This window comes from Colletotrichum destructivum, chromosome 9 (genome assembly GCF_034447905.1).
Source record: "Colletotrichum destructivum chromosome 9, complete sequence".
Taxonomy (NCBI): Eukaryota; Fungi; Ascomycota; class Sordariomycetes; order Glomerellales; family Glomerellaceae; genus Colletotrichum; species Colletotrichum destructivum.
The window spans coordinates 3,539,507-3,549,544 of NC_085904.1; the positions used below are offsets into that span (position 1 = coordinate 3,539,507).

At 56.3% G+C, this 10,038-nt stretch overlaps 3 protein-coding genes across 3 annotated transcripts; 1 reads left to right on the top strand and 2 right to left on the bottom strand.

Annotated features, from left to right (window-relative positions):
* Positions 1-3,051, bottom strand: CDEST_14154 (Putative actinin-type actin-binding domain, calponin domain, EF-hand domain, EF-hand domain pair). The gene is made up of 5 exons (XM_062930310.1): positions 2,406-3,051; positions 2,077-2,287; positions 1,311-2,002; positions 264-1,249; positions 1-197 (listed from the first exon to the last, which is right to left on the bottom strand). The coding sequence occupies exons 1-5, from the start codon at positions 2,426-2,428 to the stop codon at positions 160-162; spliced, it is 1,950 nt and encodes a 649-aa protein (XP_062786361.1). The 5' UTR covers positions 2,429-3,051; the 3' UTR covers positions 1-159.
* A 1,182-nt stretch (positions 3,052-4,233) lies between these two features.
* Positions 4,234-5,453, top strand: CDEST_14155 (uncharacterized protein). The gene is made up of 2 exons (XM_062930311.1): positions 4,234-4,624; positions 4,700-5,453. Exons 1-2 carry the CDS (start codon positions 4,485-4,487, stop codon positions 5,343-5,345), a joined length of 786 nt encoding a protein of 261 aa, XP_062786362.1. The 5' UTR covers positions 4,234-4,484; the 3' UTR covers positions 5,346-5,453.
* Positions 5,454-5,456: 3 nt separating this feature from the next.
* On the bottom strand, positions 5,457-9,624 carry CDEST_14156 (Putative DDHD domain-containing protein). Its single transcript, XM_062930312.1, has 6 exons — positions 8,569-9,624; positions 7,318-8,501; positions 7,038-7,270; positions 6,564-6,984; positions 5,719-6,510; positions 5,457-5,656 (listed from the first exon to the last, which is right to left on the bottom strand). The coding sequence occupies exons 1-6, from the start codon at positions 8,818-8,820 to the stop codon at positions 5,530-5,532; spliced, it is 3,009 nt and encodes a 1,002-aa protein (XP_062786363.1). The 5' UTR covers positions 8,821-9,624; the 3' UTR covers positions 5,457-5,529.
* Positions 9,625-10,038: the final 414 nt, after the last annotated feature.

Genomic DNA, 10,038 nt, shown 5'->3' on the forward strand with positions numbered 1-10,038 from the left:
GATTCATTCAACTAAACAATCAACAAAGCCTCGCCGCAGTTTTGGCCTTTTTCTATCCTCGTGGAAAAAACATGACAGACGTACGCGCCTCGTTAGAAAAAGAAAAGGAGATGGGGGAAAATTGGAGGGGGTTTTTGGATTGAGGTTCAGCAAGACACTCTACAATCCCTGCTTCTCTGCCGTCGCCATAAGTGATCCTGTCACCAGTGTTAGCATTGGAAACGTAAATGGTACATGGAGTTGAAGATCAAAATCAAACTTACCGATAAAGGTGGTCACCAGGCGGCTGCGGACCTGGCAAATATCCTCGGGCACAAGCCAGATGGTTGCGCCCATCTTTCTTGCAATGGAGATGCTGAGCTTGGCGTTGAGGTAGGCGTCGTCGTCGGTGTGACCAGGGGTGACGAGGTCGTAGTCGACGTAGCTGCTCTTCATACCGTTGAGCACATCCAACAGGAAGACGCCGGTGCCGATGGCGGGGTCCTTAAAGGATCGGATGGCAGATGACTTGCCGCCCTTGCGGGCCATGTCATTGGCCCATCTGACCATCTCCGCGTCCGTGATCTCCTTCTTGCCGAGGCGCTGCGCCAAAGTCGAGAGAGTGACGGTGATGTCGCGGCGCATCAACTGCCACACCAACCCGAGGGTCAGTGTCCGCTGGCCGTCAGTGATGTCGGCGCCTTGGATGCCCACGAGCGAGAAGCGGTTCTGCTTGCCCAACTCGATCGCGTAGTTGGTGTTCTCGACGGCCTTGAAACGCAGCATCTCCCCGCCGTGCGCCGGCGGCTTGTTGACGTGGCGCCAGTTGACGGATCCCTTGATGACCTTGTCGTACGCTTGCAGGAGTACCGTGCCATCACGTAGGTCGTCGAAGAAGGACTGAACGGCAGGCTGCACGTCCAAGCTGTTGAGCCACAGGGTGAAGACACGGGCTTCCCTCTCTCCTTCGGCGTCAAAGTCTTCAACCTCGAGCTTCTCCTCCTCGGTGATGGGGTCGAGCGCGGGGTGGGTGTTGAAGAGATTGGCGACAAAGGCCAGGTTCAGTTTAGGGTTACCCGCGACCAAGGAGGTGGGTGTGAGGAACTTGCGGCATCCCATGTTGTCGGCGGTCTGCAGGATCTCCTCGGCTCTCTGCAAGAGGTCTCTCGTCTGCAAGGGAGCTCTCGTCGCTCCGTATTCGGAACCGATCTGCGCGAGAAGGACCGTGTAGTTCTCGCCGTCCTTGATGTCGGTGGAGAAGTTGTTCACCCTGTGCGAGAGTTAGTCGGGATCGTGTTCTTTTGGTGTGATCAGGGAAACACAATGCTTACCGTCTAGGCCAGTTGGCGGCCTTCAGGTGGTAGTTAAACCATCTAAGAAGAATCTGTTCGGGGGGCAGGCGAAGGAACTGTTCGAGGGTCTCATCGTCCTCGAGCAGGCGGTACAGCTCAGGGTGAAGCTTGATGTCGATCTTGCTCAGCAGGCCACGGCGGATGATCTGCCAAATCAAACCGAGGATCAAGTGCTCTCGGCCCTCAATAATATCACCACTGCCAATGTTGACAACCGACAGACCGATACCCTTGGAGGACTCAATGACGATGTTGTTGTTTTCCGTCATCTGGAAGGCGTTGAGCTGCTTCTTGTTCTTGGGGCGGTTCAGAACACGCTCGTCAATGGTGTCAGGGACACTGTCGTTGATGAGCTTAGCCAGCACGAGACCGTCCTTGCATTCGTCGAACATCTCAAAGGTGTCTGTGGGGAAGGGCAGGCGGTTTCCGATGTCCGCGTCGCCGGCGAGGACGGCGTTGATGTGACGAGTGAATTCGGTTCTCTCATCCTCGTTGATGGTGTGGGTGACGTTGGCATTGGAGCCCTGGACGTGAATCTTGCCGACGCTCGACTTGGAGGCATGACCACCGGTTTTGCCGGTCGCTTGCGCGACGATGCTGGCGGGAGCAGCACCGGGGCCGGTCGACATGCGTTTCTGAGCCGGGGAGGACTCGCGAAGCTTGGCGATCAACTATACGGGGCGGGGCTTGCTGTTAGCAAAGGAAGCGAACACTGACCGCAGGCGCAGGGCGGCCGAAGACGTACCGCGACATAGTCCTCCAGCTCGACTCGGCGGGAGGAGTCGAGGTCAACTTCCTTCAGGGCCTGTCGTACGACATCGTAGGGCTGGCGTTCGCTCTGCTGGGTAGCCTTGATGGCGGTGGCCTCGTCGACGTAGCCCTTGTCGTCGATGTCGAGCTTGCGAAAGGCGTCGCTCAGGCCATAAATTTCGTTTTGGGGAAACTGAGGATACTTCCTGTGGGCGGGAGCATTGTCAGCAAGAGCAAGGCAAGATGGGTAGAACGAGCCCGCATGGGGGAGAGAGTGCTTGGTAAATCATGCAGTGCGGGGCAGGTAGGCATGCGGTTGCGCACCTCTGAAGCTTGAGAACATTCATGTTGGCGAGCGTCTAAGGGGTTGCGCGCAAACAAGTGAACGAGGCCAAAGACTGTGTCGAGGGAGGGTGAGAGCCAGCGGTTGCGTGTGCCGGCAGAGGAGAGAAAGGGGGAGAAGGAGAAGAAGGAGGGGAGAGAGGAGAGAGAGAGGCCAAGGTCTCGAGATTGCGCTCGGCGTGGAGGGAAAGCAGACGATCAGGGACCAAGCGGAGTGGCAGATGCTGCAGGAAGCTCCGGAACGCACGGACGCTGTTGGAGGTTGGGTCTACCTCGCGGTGGACAATTTGGGACCGGTTGAGGTCGAGGATGACTCTTTTCGTTTGGTGTGATAAATAAGAAGCTAGAGCCGAGGGAATAGAGAGAGAGAGAGAGAGGGGGGGTTGCGGGTCTCTCACTACCTAGGTGCGTTTGTAGTTGTAGCGTTATGTGGGTGGTTGTATGCGAGGAGAGAGGGAGAGAGAGAGAAACAGAAGAGAAAGAGGAGAGCGATGATGATGACGGTAGGCAAGGTAGTATGTATGTCGGAGTCAACGGGGCCAAGGAAGGCAGGCACTTGGGACCTGGACTGGCAATGGGCAATGGCAAAGGCAACGAATGGCTGTGCAAAATGCTGTGCGGCCTTGCTTGGTGCTTGGTGCTGCTGCTGGGCTGGGCTGCGAGGAGACCGGGGAGGGGGAGGGCCGGGTGGAATGCGAGAGAGACTTACGTAGGTACTTTGTTGGCGGGGGTGGGGAGGGGCCATTGATGTAATGATACAGGCATTAGCTGGACCTAAGCACTTGGGTTGGGTGCTTACACCTACATCATTCTGGTGGTTGGTACCTTACAGCGGGCATGTTACGCCTCGTGCGGGTGTGCGTTGTGTGTGTGTGTGTGCGCGCCCGTATTTGCATGTATGTACCCGACAGCCCAACTGGTGCAGCGGGGTACATCGGGCGAGTTTGCTTAGAAAAGAAACGCTCCAAAACCTGCCACCCGAATCAATGCAAAGCCAAAATCCACGGCCATCATCGGGCTGAAAAAGAAAATACGCGGGAAACCGGGGTACCTCTGTCTTCCTCTGCGGCAAACGAGGCCCCGAGGCACCCGCGTCGTCCCAGTCTCGCCTCAAACGACGGCAACCAGCCACAGCCACAGCGACGTGCGCGTAAGCCGACGTACGCAGTCGCAGGCTACCATTTACCTTCATGGTTCCTGTTGTGTGTGTGTATAAGACTTGCGGTGGGATGACTCGGAGATGCTCGAAAACAACTTACAGTGCAAGTCGCCGCAGGCAGGCATTCCTCTATTGGGAGGGAAACACAATGTTTGACGCGTACGCACGTGGCTCGCCAGGCACCCATCCACATGTTCTGCAAGTCCACGATGCCTCTCTGCAGTGTACTACAACAGTGCATACCTAGGTAGGTTATGTATTGAATGTGACGGATTCGTTATGGGTCCAGCTCTTGACGTGGCTTTCCCCTGCATGCCTCTCATCCATTGTCTCGCCTGATCCAAGTTGGACGTAGCAATTGCCAATCTACCCCCATACCTATACTACCTACCGTCCATGCTGCTCATGCCACGCCTGATCTCCCTGCTCTGAAAGGCCCGTCGTAACCCGTAGGCTACTCTGGGTAATGTTCTGGAACGTCCGGGTGCAGGGAATATGGGCTTTCGTTGGTGGCGACCGAGGTATGTGAGAATGCACACTGTGCCTGCCGCAATGGTACTCTCATAAATTTACAGTGCCCAGTCAATTTTAGCACAGTCCCCGCTTCAATCCTCAGACCCCGCCTCGAATTTTCTGACAGGTCTCGATGCTCTCTCTCATCGCAACGTCCAGGACTTTGGTTGACATGAAAAAACCAGCTCCACCTGCCAATCTCCAGCCGTAGATAAACTCATAATCCGAAGAAGAAAGGGATAATCCCGATCGTTCGCGTCTGATTCTCTCATTGATCTCGGTTTAAATCTGCTCCCACCGCAGCCTAACCGTTGCATCTTCTCTACTACCGTCATCACCGCCGCCACTACTTCGTGCCGAAAAAAGAAAAAGGAAAAAAATAAAATAAAATGGCCGCCGTCTGCAAAGCTTGCGAGGACCCCCTCGTCATCGTCCTCGAACCGGAAAGCGACGACGAGGGCTACACCGCCGAAGACCCTCAGAACGTCCCCGACGACCTCGAGCTGCCCTGTGGCTGCCACTTCCACTGGTGAGAAGAAACGCGTGCCCCCGACACTCCCATTAACACGGGAACAACTCACTTGCTCATCAATTCAATAAATAGGCAATGCCTTCTGGACCAGTCCCAAGAGATCGCCATATCCCTCAACTGCCCCTCGTGCCAGAAGTACCTCCCATCAAACGCCCAGGGCCCCTCCGTCACAAACCCCTTCCTGCACACCCCGCCCGGCACCGCCATCCTCGCCCGCTACGTCAACGAGGGCGGCCTCCAGGACGCCCTCGACATCCTGCCCAACATCACCGAGGAGGCCTACCTCGCCGCCAACCCGGACGCCCGCCCCGCCCGTGCCTACCACCTCATGTGTGCTGAGGGTGACGTCCAGGGCGTCGTCGACCTCCTCCAGGACGCCAACGAGGAGCTCTCTGGCGATGTCGCTCAGCTCGGCCAGCTCATCCGCTACCAGGACCCCCTCGCGGCTGGCAAGAGCGCCCTGCATCTCGCCCTTGAAAAGGAGCAGGAGGAGGCCGTGTGGCTGCTGCTCTGGATCGCCTCGCCCGTCCCCACCGACGTCTTCCCCCTCTCGGCGCGCCAGGCTGCCGAGGCGCTGCAGATCGTGCGCTTGACAAACGACAACGCCGACGATATTCGCGCCTTGCGCACCGACGCTGGCCAGACTGCCGAGGATGTGGCCAGGAGCAACTCGGCCCGTTGGGGTGCCCTGATCGATGCCGGGATCCTGCGCGTATGAGTGGAGTGAGGAGTCTAAAGAATAAGGAAGCGAGGGAGGAGAAAAACAAGATACCCAGTGATTCTAGTTGGGACGGAGAACTCCAAATAATGATATTCACGAAAGAACGTGGTGCTGTCTTTTCGTCATGGATTGTCCTGCATTGACTAACTTGCTCTTCTGCCTGCTATGTCTACTCTAAGTCTTATCTCCGGTCTGTCCGCGATCTATTAGAGAGAAGTTGTGAGAGGATGAAGTGGCTGACGTCTTCGTCGGACCAGTAACTCATGTGCGAGGCTATCGTGTTCATGGGATTGAAGTCAAGAACGCTTCTAATTGGGTTGTCAGCACACCGGAAACTCGCTTCACATCTGGCATCATCATGTCGACTCACTCTTGAATGCTGTAGTCCACGCGCCCGTTGCGATTCAGGGCCCGGACCTTCATCTCCTCCCGCCGCAGCTTCTGCGCCTTACGCTCTGCCTCGGCCCAATCCGCCCTGCCGCCGTCGTCGTCTGATTTGGCCAGATCCACACGCTTCTCCTGGAACTTGGCGTAGAGAGTTTCCAGCTCGTCGTCGATCAGTGTCATCTCGTTGCCGCTGATGCTGGTGCGGCCGACCATGGCCTTGGAGTCGGCAAGCTGCTTCTTGCGCTCGTTGGTCTTTGCCTCCAGCTTCGACACGTCAGAGATGACGCCGCTATCTGCGATGTTCGTTCCCGCCCCCGACACTTGTTGTGCCGCATTCGCCGAGTTCATCTTGGCCACGTCTTCGTTGCTGAGGCCAAGACTGCGGTTCAGCAAATTGCTCGCGATTCCCGCACTTAAGCTAGACCACAGCCCACTGACACTCTGGCCGACCTTCATGCCGATGCCCGACAAGCCCTGCTGAGCAACATTGCCAAATATGCCCTTCTTGGTGTACGGCAACACTTGCGGTTTAAGTGACGACATGGCAGGCGAAATCAGGGGCTCAAGTCGGTAACTGATGGGGTCCGAGGGGTGGAAGACATTGAAAAGCTGCGATACCTTGGGCGACGACACAGAATAAGGGAGCCCGGTGATGGCAGAGACCCGATGGGTTGGGGATGACGGCCCCGCTGTGAGAAAGGGGTCGTCTATCAAGTCCGGATTCAGAGGACTCTCTGACGGGCGGGCATTCGGGAGGTGACGAGCCGATATTGTCCTTATATAGGATCAGTATGCGTCCCATTCAAGAAACGAAGCGGGTCAACTTACCGCCCCTTGAGCATCTGGAACAAGCCCACCGGCGATCCCAGGCAGTAAAAGTCCTCCACGTCGAACTCGAATCGCAGCTCGTTGGCCTCCCGGTCTCGGGGGCCCTGGGACTTTTCCTGTGCTGGCCAGAACCGGAGCGGATTCCTAGGACTCTCCGGCCCTCTCGATTTCTCCTTCTGCCGACAAAGAATGTCAAACATGATGGCGGAGCCGAGAGAGTGGCCAACGATGTGGACTTTCCCCTTGAATTCCGGGTTCCGTTCGAGGAACAGTTTGTAGATGCGATTCGACTCTTTTAAAACAATCTCTGAAATCTGCTCCCGGTAGGCACTTTGGTAAAGCAGGACGTCGAGCGCAAGGTCTGAAATCAGAGACCTGGCAAAAGCCACGCCTTCAATAGTGATATCCTCCAAGGAAGGGTCTAAGCGCCGTTGGTTAGATATCGCAACTAGAGCAACAAGGCCGATAACTTACAATCATCCTCGTCTAAAGCACCGTCGCCGATATCTCGCTCGTTCTTCTTCTCCCGTCTCCTGGGGAAATCGAGAAGATGTCTCCAGCACACAGGCAGAACCTGCACGCGGCAGTTTCTCGGACCATCTTCGAGTTCCGAGTTCAGAGCCCGTAAGTCCGCAGAGCTAGAGTACACCGACTTGATGTTTTTGCGTAAGATATTGACGTCGTGGACAAAGTTGACGCTTTCCATGCTGCTCAGGTCAGTCTAGGAGCCCTGATCAAAATCGTCCAAACTTACCGAATGCCGAGAAGCTGGCCGATCCCGTGCGTGACGAGCACCAAGTGCTCGATATCTCGTCCTTGGGTTTCGCCGAGCTGGCCGTTGTAGTCGTTTTCGATCTCCTTTTCCTCGCGCTTCCGAATCTCTTCTTCCTGCTCCTCCTGATTCCGCTCGGCCCCCTCCATCAGCGACGAAATCTGCTGTTGGAGGGAGTTCTCCCTACTATCATCTTCTTCAGTACGCGAAAGGTCGTCGTTGGACTGGGAAGGCCGGGAAGAGGGCGGCGCAGACCTCCTCTTGAGTAGCTTTTGTTGTTTCTCGTCCAGCTGGGGGGTAGCTGTGGGATCGGTCGGTGTGGCCGGCTGCTTCTCTTTTTTGGCTTTGGCTACATCGGAGTAGCCCCTGACCAGCTTGACGCCGCTCATAAAACCTCCGCCCGAGAACCTTTCATACATCGTTGAGGTCACCCACGAGAGCATGCTGTCTGATGTGAGCCATGCCGTGTTTGCGTCCTGGTAAGTCGCGATGCTGTTCATCCAGGCACCGAACAATCGGTGGGATGACGGCTGGTGCTGGTTCGGCGGTCCTGTGAGCTTACCGCTCTCTGTGGGCGGAGTTGTCGAAGCGGCGGCCTTGAGATTCTCGACGGATGCTTTTGGAGTCACATCCTTGTTCTTCACGTCCTTGTTCTTCGAGTCACTGCGGACTCGTGGCTTGGGATAAGTCCAGGGCTTGACCCTGAGGTAACCCTCCTCCAGCTGCGAGGCCAGGTTCTCCTCACATGGCCGCAAAGACGAGCCTTCTTCGTAGAACCATGTACCGCGTCGGACCTCGTAGACCGGGCCGAGCCAGTAGACGGGGGCCAGCTCTCTGTTCTCGATATCGACGTCAAAAAGATAGTCCTCGTTCACGGGAACTCGTGTTTTTGGGGTCTGAGCCCCTTCGGGACTGGTCTCCAGGCTGCTATGGACGCTCCCTTCATCGGTCTTCGTACGGCCACGTCGCGAGCTCGACGAGATGTTCCGCAATGACCGCTCCTCTCTCCTTCTCTCAGAATCCTCAAGCAGGCGCTGGTAAGCAGTCTCGATTGCTCGTGAATCTAGCTTTGAAAACGGGAGGAACTTCTTTGGTTGAGGCTGGGGCTTCGCATCATCGACGGGTTTGGATTTGTCTCGGAGGAATTGGGGTTTCCGCTTGGGGACCTGAGCGAGGTAGGGTATGTCAGCAAGATGAAGAGTTGTTTAAATTGCTGGGGACGAGCGGTCTTACATCAGTTGCGTGGTACCACAGGACGTTCAGCGGAGGACAGTCGACGGGGTAACTTTTGATGCTTTGGCCGTATAAGTGGGTGATGCTGTGATCGCCGGGACGAGAGTTCGGGACCGGCACGGGCTGCTGCGGAGGATCCTTGAGGGTTGGCGTCGGCGTCGAGCTCCGACTCCCGGCCCACGGGTTGATGGAGTCGACAGCAGACGACAGGTAGGACTTTTCTGTTTTGCGATCAGCGCCGCCGGGAGCCATAATCTGCGACTGGGCCGAGTGCCATTCGGCGGAGTTGTGACAGGAAGCCCAGCAGCGGCGGGATGTGGTGTTGATGCGACGGAGGTTCGGAGGTCTGAAGTTTCGTTCCCAAGCCCGTCTGGAGCGGTGGACGGCGGACGCCAATTTGACAGACGAGGGGCAGAAGACGACCACTTGATAAGAGAGCAATCGCGTCACTGAAGCAGGGAGGGCGTGAGCGTCGGGGCGGGCGGCACGGAGGTTTCGAGAGCAGTTTCGGAGAAGCTTCGAGCTGGTTGGGGGCTGGAGCAAGGAATGCTGGTTTCAGGCTGGAGCAGGTCGCAAGGTTGAGGTGTCGGCAACGGCCTAGGTATCTACGTAATGTATGTGAAAGGGAGGGAGGGGGAGAGAGGCAGAGGCAGAGGAAGGAGGGAAATACGGTGTAATGAAAAGCTGTCTTTATTTGGAGCAAGGCGAGAGTGGAAGTGTTTAGAAAGCGATGCCGGTAGGCAAGGGGGGATTTCGCCTGTTCAAGGGGACAACGTGTGCTTCTTTGTATGTACCTTAGGTTCCCTACCTAGCTGGGTATTAATATGTATGCAGGTAGGCATGTATGGAAGGAGAGACAGCTTTGGCTTGGCCAGGGACAGGACAGAATATGCGGATTACGAGCGAGAATATGATGTAGGTGCAAAAGGCTCCAGTCTCTCTCCTCTCTCCTCTCCCTTCTCTCCAGTAAGCTGCGCTGGCTGCAACATGGGCAAGGGATGAGCTTCCCCAGCTCCAAGGGACGGACCCCATGACGCACTTTGCAGTCCCGTGTAGATGGGCGGTGGGCGGTGGCAGACGCCGACTAACGGTAGAATGCATGCCGAGGGGACAGCCCTTGGGCATCTCCCTGCTTACATACCTACCTTAGGTAAGTAGCCACCTAGGCACCTTGCTGAGCTACCTACCTAGGTAGGCACTGTCAACTGACTAGCCGACCCTCTAACGCCTGTAATCGCGGGGCAGCCTGCCTGCATTGGCAATGGTGGGTGGAAAGGACATCTCTATCAGCTTACCTCATCTCTAGCTAGAGGCGAGCCCGCTGTACCCTCCAATTTCCTAATCTAAGCGCACTCACATTAGGAAGTGTAGTTAGCCCTGCACTGTGTTTAGAGACCCTAGATGTCCTTTGCAATAAGTATAGTAGCAGGAGTCAAGATTGTGGAAATAGCCTTACAGTGGCAAGATGTA

Bases quoted from the DNA above. Each gene is read 5' to 3' on its own strand.
- CDEST_14154 (XM_062930310.1), bottom strand. From the start codon at position 2,428: ATGAATGTTCTCAAGCTTCAGAG. The intron at 2,003-2,076 runs GTACGTCTTCGG...CGCCCCGTATAG, and splicing joins AGCTGGAGGACTATGTCGCG to TTGATCGCCAAGCTTCGCGA. The intron at 1,250-1,310 runs GTAAGCATTGTG...ACTCTCGCACAG, and splicing joins GCCGCCAACTGGCCTAGACG to GGTGAACAACTTCTCCACCG.
- CDEST_14155 (XM_062930311.1), top strand. From the start codon at position 4,485: ATGGCCGCCGTCTGCAAAGCTTGCGAGGACCCCCTCGTCATCGTCCTC. The intron at 4,625-4,699 runs GTGAGAAGAAAC...TTCAATAAATAG, and splicing joins TGTGGCTGCCACTTCCACTG to GCAATGCCTTCTGGACCAGT.
- CDEST_14156 (XM_062930312.1), bottom strand. From the start codon at position 8,820: ATGGCTCCCGGCGGCGCTGATCGCAAAACAGAAAAGTCCTACCTGTCG. The intron at 6,985-7,037 runs GTAAGTTATCGG...AACGGCGCTTAG, and splicing joins TGCTTTAGACGAGGATGATT to ACCCTTCCTTGGAGGATATC. The intron at 6,511-6,563 runs GTAAGTTGACCC...ATCCTATATAAG, and splicing joins TTCCAGATGCTCAAGGGGCG to GACAATATCGGCTCGTCACC.